The sequence below is a fragment of the Aulonocara stuartgranti genome (genome assembly GCF_965226115.1).
Source record: "Aulonocara stuartgranti genome assembly, chromosome: 17".
Classification (NCBI taxonomy): Eukaryota; Metazoa; Chordata; class Actinopteri; order Cichliformes; family Cichlidae; genus Aulonocara; species Aulonocara stuartgranti.
Window position 1 is genome coordinate 21,220,689 of NC_138953.1, and position 12,096 is coordinate 21,232,784.

General features: G+C 40.2%; 1 protein-coding gene across 1 annotated transcript; it reads left to right on the forward strand.

The window, feature by feature from the left end:
* The first annotated feature begins 932 nt into the window (after window positions 1-932).
* LOC309692011 (arg8-vasotocin receptor-like) lies at window positions 933-10,753 on the forward strand. The gene is made up of 2 exons (XM_082510119.1): window positions 933-2,088; window positions 9,195-10,753. Exons 1-2 carry the CDS (start codon window positions 1,167-1,169, stop codon window positions 9,476-9,478), a joined length of 1,206 nt encoding a protein of 401 aa, XP_082366245.1. The 5' UTR covers window positions 933-1,166; the 3' UTR covers window positions 9,479-10,753.
* The last annotated feature ends 1,343 nt before the right edge of the window (window positions 10,754-12,096 follow it).

Genomic DNA, 12,096 nt, shown 5'->3' on the forward strand with positions numbered 1-12,096 from the left:
TTTTACTAGATGCTGTGAATATGTGGAACGTGTTTGCCGTGTGCAGGGACACACCAGTTACACACGGAGATTCTGCTTCCTCCCAAAGTGAATAATCATTTCTCTTGCCTTTTTTGTTGTGTTATGGGATGTGACATGCGCAGTGTTGATCCTGGTCAGACATCTTGGCGCAGTCTACTGGGTGGGATGGTCTCAAAGGCAGAGCTGTAGTCCCCATGTTGCTCCACTGATATTTAAAACACAAAATACTGCTGTGTTTGACCAAACATATCATTATGTTATGATGAGAAAATATAAATATACCTTTGATTTTGGTAATAAAATTGGACAGGTCACCGGTCTCTTCCTGTTAAATAGTGTTTTTCCTCCCCACTGTTGCCAGAATCTTGCTCATGATCATTGTGATTCTCTCTCCAATAATATGGCCCGTGGTGTCCAGTGTGCACCCTGAGATGTGACATTTTGAATTTCCATTATGTAATTTTAATTTACTGGAAAAGGGGTTCACAGCAGGGCAAATGGGAAAAATTTTGAGAGTAACAATAAAATATTCTGGGTCACAAGACAGCAGCAGCAGTTATGAGCTTCTGATTTCACATATTTGTAGCTTAGGAAAAGTTTCTGACTTCCAGAACTGGAATTTTGTGGCTTTTGTTACTTTTCCAAAAATGTCAGAGATGAAGTTCAAAAACTGAAACTGACAAATTATTATAGTGACATTTACAAAAAAAAAAAAAAAGAGTCGATCTTGAAAGTAATTTTTTAAAGACTAAATAAATAATCGTTCTTTCTTTTTTTTTAATCTGGTATTTTCAGTTTTTATTTTGTCCTCTATGTTCGTCTTTTACTCCCCCCCCCCTTTCACTTTATCCTAAGCATGGAGCTGGTGGGAGGGAGTAAGGTGATGAAGCGCGCGTGTGTGGGGCTTTGGATACAGTGAGGCATGCAGAGGGCTGGTTCTCGGGGGCAGTGTACTTTAAAAGGGGCTAGATCTGCTGCTCGGATTCAGGTTGGAGTTTTTGTGCACCTCGCAGGGAAACAGATGGATCCCTTCTGGATTTTTAACCCGTGAATTCTTCTCAATAGTCCCGTACACGCTGGAAGAGGGTTACGGTTACGCACAAGCGCGCAGACACCTCCATGCGCCCGGAGGAGAAACGGTGACCATGCCGCTCCCCTCGGTGAGCTCCTGCAATGCCACGCACCAAAACTGCACCGATAGCTCTAACTTTACGCAGCAGCTGAAGAGAAACGACACCGACCCGTTCGGACGTAACGAGGAGGTGGCCAAGCTCGAGATCACCGTGCTGAGCCTGGCGTTCGTGGCGGCGGTGGTGGGCAACCTGAGCGTGCTGCTCGCCATGTACCGAGCCCGGCGGAAACCGTCGCGCATGCACCTGTTTATGAAGCACCTGTGCCTGGCTGACCTGGTGGTGGCCTTCTTCCAGGTGCTGCCGCAGCTCTGCTGGGAGGTCACGTTCCGCTTCTATGGGCCGGACTTCTTGTGCCGCATCGTGAAGCACCTGCAGGTGCTGGGCATGTTCGCCTCCACCTACATGATGGTGATGATGACCGTGGACCGCTATATCGCCATCTGCCACCCGCTGCAGACGCTTCAGCAGCCCACGCAGCGCGCCTATATCATGATCGGCTCCACCTGGGCGTGCAGTCTGGTCCTCAGCACCCCACAGTACTGCATCTTCTCCCTGAGCGAGGTGCGCCCCGGCTCAGCCGTCTACGACTGCTGGGGGCACTTCGTGGAGCCGTGGGGGGTTCGCGCGTACATCACCTGGATCACGGTCGGGATCTTCGTGGTGCCCGTGGCCGTGCTCGTGTTCTGCTACGGATTTATCTGCCGTACGATTTGGAGGAACCTCAGATACAAAACCCAGAGAAGAAAGAGCGCGGAGGCCAGCAAAAGCGGGATGCTGAGCCGGAGCTCGGTGAGCAGCGTCAGCACCATCTCCCGTGCCAAATTACGCACGGTCAAGATGACCTTTGTGATCGTGGTGGCGTACGTGGTGTGCTGGGCGCCTTTCTTCACGGTGCAAATGTGGTCGGTGTGGGATGAGACATTCTCCTGGGACGGTGAGTGACCTGCTGACAGGACCAGAACCTTACTAAAAATATAAATCACACTTGTGGCAAAGTGTGAGTAAAGCGAATGGGCAGACTGAGGTTTAAGTAAATTTAGCGAACTTCACAGGTTTGAAATTACAAAGCTAAAGGCAGAATGCAGATTTTTAATTTAATTTAAACTGAATCACAACTTCTTGTGAGAATAAACAGAAGCTAACAGCTCACGTAGTCCCCTGTAACACTGTTATTTCAGCCTGTACACACGTCCACGTGTCTCCGTTTGAGCCACATCTTTTCTGGTGAGACATGTGTTCACCTTTGAGCCACAAAGAGGCACATCCCCTCAACATATGAGGCAAAAATGCTTTGCGCTCATCTACAAATTAGCGCACTTGTCCACCCCGGTCTGCAGTCAAATTTTCTGCTTTGTAGCAACTTTAGACGTTCCACCTTCCCTGGGAGGGATTTTAAGGGAATTAAAAGAATGCTAAAGAGCAAATTTTCTTTAATTAAGATGTCTTTGGTTCAATTATTGGCGGCTCCAGTTAAATAAAAATCACAATGCAAAGCCTATAAATCCAAATGTAATATTGCTATTGGTAGGCACGTGTTTAGCCTCGTGCCCGCATGCAGATGTTATTTTGCGCAATAATTTAAACGTGCTTCAGTGCTCAATAACTTTTTTTTACAAGGTAGTGAAACAATTTTTTTTAATTAATCAATTAATGTAGTTGATTTGGGTTTATTTAACAAGAACAATGTGCACTACATATATTACAACAGATGCTAAGGGCTCATTTTCCTTAGATCATCCGATGGTAAAAACACATAAAAACCAAAATTTCCAGAAGCCTCGCAGTTTTGAACAAAGTGAAACAATTCCTTGATAAAGATGCACTTCGTACTCTGTACTGTACCCTGGTTCTTCCATATCTTACATATTGTGTGGAAGTGTGGGGAAATACATATAAAAATACAACTAATCCATTAGTCACAGTACAGAAACGAGCACTGCGTATTATTCACAAGGCTGGTTATCTAGATCATACTCACAAATTCTTTCTTCAGGCAAAGTTACTTAAATTCCAGGATCTGGTTAATTACAATACATCCATAATTTTGTATAAAGCTTTTACTAAACTTTTACCGGCAAATTTACAAACTAGATTTGAAATTCGAGAAAAGGTTTATAATGTGAGAGGCTTTGGAGAATTCAAATTACCCAGAACTCGAACAACCCGTAAAGGCTTTTGTGTGTCTGTATGTGGTGTGAAAATCTGGAACAGTCTGAGTTTACAATTGAAACAATGCAAAAATATTCATAGATTTAAATTTCTCTACAAACAGTTGGTCTGGTCACAGTATACTCAATGATGCTTTTAGTGTGCTCTGTAATGTCTGTTCTCTTACCATTGCTGGTATGGATTCCAAAATAAAAAATAAAAAATAAAGTGTGCGTATGTATGTACATATATGTACTTGTGTGTGTAGATATATATGTATGTATATGTATGTGTGTCTGTTACTTGTAGTTATTACTGCCTGTTACCTGTGGTAATGCAATTTATAATTTATATATTCTGTATTCAGTTATGAAGGCTCTAATTGTTGGTTGCGAGCTGCCGCTTAGATGCTTGTATCTGCCCGGGGCTGTTGATGGGTCTGTATGCAATGATGGGCGTAGCTGCGGGAAGTTTATTGTTTTTTTTTGTTGATGAGTGAGTATAGGGGTGGGATTTAATAAGTTTTCTTCGTCCCACTCCTTTTTCAGGCAAGTTTTGTTTTTTGTTTTGTGTATTTTATGTTCAATATAGGTATTTGTTGTGCCTGAAAATGAATAAATAAATGAATGAAAATGAATGGTGCAGATTAAAAAATGTGACATATTGAAAAATGTGCGAAATGAAGCACCTTCATAAAACAAAGTGTACTCATAATGAAAGTACTTAAAGAAGAAGAAGAAATTACAGTTGAAGAGCAAACCATCAACAAACCCACAGATACATTTCTTCAGTGCAAAGAAATTTAAGGCATGTGAGCCAAAGCTTCGCACAGGCAGTAACTGCAGACCTGAAGATATTTCAGCCACATTTTCAAACTAAAATCGAAATTTTTCTTTTTTCTGTGAGATTTTCTGGTATGAAAAAAAAAAAAAAATTCCAAATCTCTGCAGCCTCCGGTGAAAAAAACGTTTGGTCCAAGTGATGTTTAGACTTTTCCTCAAATAATAATCATAATTATACAAAGTGTTGCCAAACACAGCAAAAGTTTTAGCATAAAAATGTTAAGGCGATAAACATAAAGGTTAATATGTTGCCATCACTCTAAAGATGCAGCTGGAGATGACTTTAATGACCTGATTTACTGCTGGTTAGTTTTACCTTCTATCTATCTATTTATAAATTTTTAACATCAGCATAAAAATGAGTAACTTAAATTTTAAAACTATAACACGGAGTACAAAACACAACATTCTCACTCAAAATAGAAAAGGAGCAGAACATAACATCAGAACTGCATATCAGTAAAACACCTGAGTAAATATACTTTGTTACATTCCACCACTGGAAAAATATTTTGCAAACACAGACAGTGATTGAATCAGTGAAGTCATGAAGCATTTCTAAACTCTTTAATTAAGATCTTGATCATAGCTTACAAAATAGAATATGCTGATAATCTTTTGGCAGTTTGGTAAACATTTGGTCAGTTTATAAATCGACAGATTCTAAGCCAGTTTACTGTCTCGCATATTATAACATTTCTCTCACACGTGAGGCTCAGTTTGGTTAAAATCTTTCATTTTAATTTGCTCCACTCTGCAGCAGTTTGGGTTCAAAATGAGACAAAGTGGTTAAATTGTTCCTTGCACTCAGAAAGGGATTATATTTAAAAAGTTCAGAGCTCTGACTGGTTTTACGCCAGAAAATGATATAACCCTGATGTTCCCTGAAAATGAATTCCTATCAAGCTGCTGGAAGCAGCACTCATGCCCTCACCAGTCAGTAAGGCTCTGTATGACAGTGATAATGAAATTCTTCAAGTGGGTGAGCAGACCAGGGCAGCCTTTTCTCCTTTAACAGACTCCGAAGCTGCAAAATAAAATTCATATCCTGACTTCTATCATTGGAAAATTACTCAGCACTGACATGCACAGGCTTGAGGTTTAATAAAAAACGTCAAAAGATAAAAATAAAAAAATTTCACATATCTCCTCTTTTAATTTATTCTGTGGTTAAGGTTGGCCACAAGTTTCTGCTTTCCAATTTCTCTGTGACCTGCCACACTTCTCTATATTTTCTACTTTTTAATTGGTATTTGAAAAAGCTGGAAACTTCACACATGGTTAAACTGGCTCAAAGCTAAACAAAGAAAGCCTTTAATTGGCCTTTAATTAAAACTTAAATAATTACAATATTGCAGGGAAATCTTCCAAACTTACACAAATGCCAACTCTTTCCTTCCAAACCATATCTGTTATTAAAGCATGCATTTAATGGCTGAAGCAGAGATGAAGCTTTCTAGTATCATCATATAGGGACCCTGTTGGGCTTGTTGGGTTCTGCTGGAGTTTCTGTACAGTTGAAAAACTAGAACATATCAGATTTGAGATTCATTTTCAAATGTTTTAAAATGCCAAAAATTCAAACAATGATCAATGTAGTGGTGTTGGTCAGTTGGCAAATGCTTTTAAGTCTAAATTCTGGTATTTGGTCATCAGGAACATGGGCATGACCAGGCTGGACCTCTATTTCTTCCAGAGCTTCATTAATTCTTTGTGGAAAAGATTCAGCAAGGTGCTGGAAACATCATTTTTGGATCATTCTGACACGACAGCATCAAACAGCTGCTGCAGATTTGTCTGCTGAACATCCACAATGCGAATCTCCCATTCCACCACATCCCAAAGCTGAGCAGGCAACATTTTTCCAATTTTCTGCAATCAAGAAGACCCTGTGTGTATTGTAGAGTCACTTAAATCACTTTTATCTCAATCCTGCTGTTCAGTTTAAACTTCAGCAGGTCATCTTCATCGTGTTTTTACGTGCCTAAATGCACTGAATTGCTGCTCCGTGATTGGCTGGTTACATATTTGTGTTTCTGTCAACACACACAGGCGGGGCCACACTGGGAACCAGCGATCATATCAGCAACTGGATGTTATGTACGTTGTTTAATGACATTTTTGTCCACATAAAGGCCCCAAAAAGTCAACAAAAGTTCAACAGATTGCAGAATAACAGTTTTATGACAAGAAGCACGGCAAGAGAAACTTCTGATAGGCCAGAAAGTTGAACACTTTTGTATTTTCTACAAATTTACATAGTTTTAGCTGTTCTTTTAAATGTACCTTAGGACATTTGTGGTGATTTGTATAGAAGTATACTTCTAACAAACTATGCAGCTCATTCTCTCAATCATTTCTCTCAAATAGAAGACGTTTTGGCTCATCTTGAAAGAAAGGCAGCTCTGAAATGCAAACGTGAGGTCATAGTTCACAGGACAGAGGTCAATATAACATTTAGAATCCCTCGCTGTATCCCAATTCAGGGTCTGCAGCCTTAAAGTACGCAGCCTTAGGTGCTCAAAGTCAAAGACTGCTGAGGCCGGAAGTGCGAGGCTTGTAAGGTTGTGAAATGGGACGGTCTAGCCTCCCTTGTGCTGCCCAGGTTGCCTAGCAACCATGATACTAACAGCTGGAAACGTTTCATACAGCTTTGTTTGACAGAAATAAAGGAGAACACATTTTATACATTTGTTTCTACATGAGCTTTGTGTGATTTGATAGGTATCTGAGGCTGAGACCCCAGGACTGTAAAACATGATTGTTGGGCTTCATTTCTTTACTGAACAGTCATTTAAGATTAGCTATTAAATAACAATTAGCTAATGTTGTTCATGAGACTAAAGTCATCTCACTTTGGTAATGTAAATATAATATGGCCAATATTATGGTTATTATATTAATCATTATTAGTTATTACAGCAGTGAGTTTGAACTCCGTGTCAAATACTGAGCTTCAGTAAAGAGTAGAGTTGCATTTATTTATATTTCCCATCACCTTAAATCTTCACTCAAAGACAAGTATCTTTGACAGTGTATCTATAGATGTATTATATATAAGAGACAAATATTGTTCTTTTAATATGTTGGCATTACTAAATTTGGCTCAATGCTTACATATATGTGTAAAAAGCAAATGTACGAGCTGTGAAAACTGTGTCTGATAAAATGAAGAGTAGACTGATATATGAAATATTCCTTTATTGGGTGAGAAAATCAGACCATGTCATAACTGCTTTAAGTCATACAGAATAGATATCAGAGCCTTAAACAGGCTGACGTCTGCTAAATGGGTCAAACTGGGCAGAAAGTCTACAAACACATAACATCCTTATAGAATATGATGTAACACTATAGATCAACTTACCTCAGAATATATAAAACATATAAACAATTACAGCAATATGATGCAACAAACACAGCAGTGCTACTAATCCAAAATACTCAAAGCTTCATAGAACTGAAACAAACATTTTTAGGTCCATTCTGCTGCTGATACAGACTTTAGGTTTCTGAATATTAAACTTGTTTCTGCCTTTCATAGTGTTTAACTTGAAGGCCCTGAGTACTTTCTCCCACACTGAAAACACTGGAATGATTAAATTATTTAATAAGACTGATTCAGGACAGACAATTAGTTATTTTAAACTTTCCTAGCAGTCCTTCACAAACAGGGAACAGTCTGTCTATTCTCTCCATCTGTCAGCTGCTGCTGGCTCTTCCTCCTCCTCTTCCTCACACACTGCTGAGTTTGTCCTGGTGGATCATCAGGGGTGCAAAGCCTCACAGATGATGTGCAGCAGTGGGTCCCTCAGTCTGTGACGTAATCGGCCTTAAAATGCGGCCTTTAAGGCTGCAGACCCTGAATTGGGATACAGCCCCTGTATACCAGCATCATCCGGTCAAAGCAGATGGCCGCCCCTCCTGGAGCCTGGGTCTGCTTGATGTCTCTTCCTGTTAAAACTGAGTTTTCCTTCCCACCGTCGCCAAGTGCCTGCTGATTGTTGGGATTTCTTTGTATTATTGTAGGGTCTTTACCTTAGAATATAAAGAACCTTGAAGGAACTGTTGTTGTGATTTGATGCTATATAAATACAATTAAATTGAACTGAATTGAAGGCAGCAGAATTTTTATAGAGTTTTAAATATAAAAGTCTTTTTATTAAAGTTTTACCTTATTTGACCTTAAGGAAGAGTTCAGAGGTTCAAAGTAATGTGATATTTAGTATCCACATACGTATGGCTATATGTTGTCAATACAAACAATGGCAGTTCAACGAAAAGTTTTAAATAGCTCGACATAGCATTATCTTTACTTTGACCTTCAGATTAATCTATTCACCTTGAAGGAGAGGTCAGAGGTCAAATGTGACATGATATTTAAAATCTTTATGTGGTACTTTCTATGTGTTGATAATTCACAGCACACTTATAAGAGGTTATATACGTTATAAATCACTAAGTTGACCTTGAAGACCTTGGTGAATGTAAGTTATCGTGCTTACAAACAGAATGATACGCTGACTCTTCCAAACACATGACCTTGGAGGACATAAAAACAGGAGGCCTGAATATGATAGCAAGGCCAAATAATGTATTTTTAGAGTAGTTAATGTATGTATTTCTATTTGATGCACTCTTGTTTGAATGCCTCACTGGACTTAACCATTTGCTCTGCTGTAATGAAACTTGTCAGTAATTATTACCATTTCTATCCCTCCAAACCTCTGCTGCTGTCTCACCGCAAACGATCCGTCTTTAATCAGGAGAGAATTGCTGAGTCTCACGCGGCCTTCAGCATCAGCTGTCCTTGTTATCGGTGGTGCAGGAGAGCTGAGCTGGTCTGTTAATACTGGCGTTCGCTCGGGGTTGCTTTGCAGGCCACAGCTACATGAAGGCAGCCAAACCTTATTAAGAGCTGCCCGGCAGGCTGGCAGTACTCCAGTGTGTTTCAGACTAGTACATGTACTTTAAAAGGAAAAACACTTTGGTTTAGTTGCTGACGTCTCCGAGTGTGCTTCATAAATCTCTCTTCCCGTTTCCCCTGCAGACTCTGAGAATGCCGCTGTGACGCTCTCCGCCCTGCTGGCCAGCCTCAACAGCTGCTGCAACCCCTGGATCTACATGATCTTCAGCGGTAACCTGCTGTCGGACTTCGCCCGCAGCCTGCCGTGCTGTTGCCACCTGCGAAACCGGTTCCACCACCAGGATTCGGACAGCAGCATCCGCCGGACCACGCTGCTGACCCGCCTGCAGGGTCAACGCCCTTCAGAGCCTGTCAGAGACCTCAACCACACCCCCAAAAGCTGCCCGCCAATCCCATCTGCATCCTGACCCCCAGAAACACTACCTTTGTGTGTTTATGTGTGTATGTGTGTGCGTGGTTAGTAAAACTGCAGCAGGTTTGAAGCAGTGAGGGAAGGTATGACATCATCTGAGGGTGCGTTCACACCTACCCTCTGTTTTTTTGTTCCAATCCAGTGGGAAAGTTTACTCCAAAGGACATTTTTGGTGTTTGGCTTGTTTGGGTTCACACAGCTGAAGTTTAATAACTCATTTCCAGTCTGCGGGGTTGGAGACTGTGGGGATAGTAAATAAGTGCTGTACAGTACAGGCAGTGTGGATGTATTTCACTTTGAATGCACTATTGGGTGTGTTTCCTTGGAGAGCTGCTCTCATTGAAGTATTTAAAGCATGTTTACGAGATCATTTTTTAAGACTTGAGGTTAAGTCTGGTGTTACTCTGCAGTCCTTGAATTAATTCATGTACAAATCCCTTCCCTCTCAAAAAAAAATGTGTTTGTCCGTTTCTGCTTCATACTTTCTCGCTTTTGCTTTCTCCCTCTGAACATACAAAACTTAAAAAAAATATTTCCAGCTCTTAAAGCCTCAATAAAATCCTCTTTGTTGTGCTGTTTTCTAAATTTAACAATCAAACAGGAAAATAGTGCATTTTGGGGGGACTATTTTCAGTGGCGGATGAATTTGTCTACATTGGGATATCCATGACCTCACCTGATGTCATTCCGTATTTAATCAGTCAGTGCCTCTATCACAGTGTACTTAATGAAGCTATGAAGTTTAACCTTCATACTGTGAAATCATTGTTTTAAGAACGCTGGAGTGGAAAGGTACTTTATTAATAATTATTTAATTCTTTTAGTTATAAAATGTGGAAAGTTTGGGTTGAACTTTTTTTTTTTCAAAATTAAAAAACCAACCAAACAAAAATACTTTCACAAAAAGAAATTAGGTTAGAAAATCAACTCATATTTACCTTTAAGGAGCTGGAATGACTCTGGGACGTGTATCCACACTACCCTGCTTAAAATTGTAAATCCTAATTAAAAGTGCTATTTGTTCAGTATAATTAACACTGCCTCTGTGAACATCTGTTTAATTATTAATTTTTATTATGATGCTCTGATGCTCGCTCATGCTTTGCTGGCTTCTGTAGCAGCTTTGAGCCTCTTTAGAGACTCATTCTCAGATGTGTTTGTAGATATTGAAGATATTTCATGAGTGTGATGTTTTCTGTCATCTCTGTATTGCTCTAATATGTATTGCACGTGTTGTAAAGGCAGATAAAAGCTGTTGTTTGTGTCGTCACGTGATGTTCGACTGCTTTCTGTCTGTAACAGGAGGGTTTTATAGGTGATCACTTACCTGCTTTTAGTAACTTTCACTAAGTACAAAAGCAGTGAAGAGCTAAAGTAATGAAAAAATATTAGTTATAGATCTGTGGATTGATCCGGCCTGCATAAGTCAGTAATCTTTCATAAAGACTATTATGATCATCAGAGTTATGGGTTTCCTGCAGTGCCACCATAAAACTGGAATTTCAGGGGTTTTAAGTGAAATATCCAAACAATAAATTGAGGTTCTTCCTGATAGGATCAACCTTTTTCCTCTAGAACAGGGATCACAAATTCAGTGGCTTGCGTGAGAAACATGATATCATTTTAATTGATAAAGCTCAAGCATGTTTTGAGGCTCCATGAAGATTTTTGTCTTTGCTCAAAAATGTTTCTTGATGGTAACTGTTTCTGATCTAACCTCTTTAGATCTGGTTCTCTTTGTGTTCAGAGTCAACATGTTCTCCAGTGTGAACGTGTCAGGGTTGAGCTTAATAGTGAAATATTTATATTTTCTGGCCTCTTGGAGCACCAAAAAGCCAACAGTGTGAGCTCAGTGTAGCTCAGACGTTTATATGTTTAACAAACAAATGCTTATCTCCACATATTACAGCACAGCATTATCATCCATTTCCAGCTGTTTTTGTCTCCGTCTGATAAACGTATCAGGATCAGATAAAGACTTTCCTAAAGTGTAACCGTGGTGACATCATCAGCTGGTTTGTGAGACTGCATTTTGAGTGTTTTTGCTAAAGAGTGGACCTGAGTGACCCGAGTGACATCATGAACTCACTGCTCGAGAGTTGACGTGGTTTAACCAGCAGACGAAAGGGAAAAATGAGCACTCCTTAACTGGTTGCTGGAGGTTATAGAAAATGGCAACTGGTCTGCAAACACTGGCTAACTAGCAGCTTACCAACAACATTGGCATTCAAATGGCGTGACTATTACTTTGAACAAACATTTACTATTTCCAGTTTGCACTGTCCTTTTTAAAGTTTTACTGTCACTCAGCTGGTAGTTGGTGAGTCTCTGCAGACATGTCACCATCTTCCATGCAAACTAGAGGCGACTGTGGCAGCCAAAGTGACTGCAAGGAGGTTTTTGACAACCAGCTGGGGAACACACACAGACAATGAGTGTCACAGACGGGTTGGTCACCTGTTCTTCCATTTGCGCAACATCTCTAAAATTAGAAATATCCTGTCTCAGAGTGACGCTGAAAAACTAGTTCATGCATTTATTACTTCCAGGCTGGACTACTGTAATTCATTATTATCAGGATGTCCAAAAAACTCACTGAAAAGCCTTCAGCTA

What these genes read in the sequence shown, in the direction of transcription:
- LOC309692011 (XM_082510119.1), top strand. Translation starts at nt 1,167, where the DNA reads ATGCCGCTCCCCTCGGTGAGCTCCTGCAATGCCACGCACCAAAACTGC. An exon ending in TGAGACATTCTCCTGGGACG is followed by an intron (nt 2,089 to 9,194) that starts GTGAGTGACCTG and finishes TTTCCCCTGCAG; the next exon opens with ACTCTGAGAATGCCGCTGTG.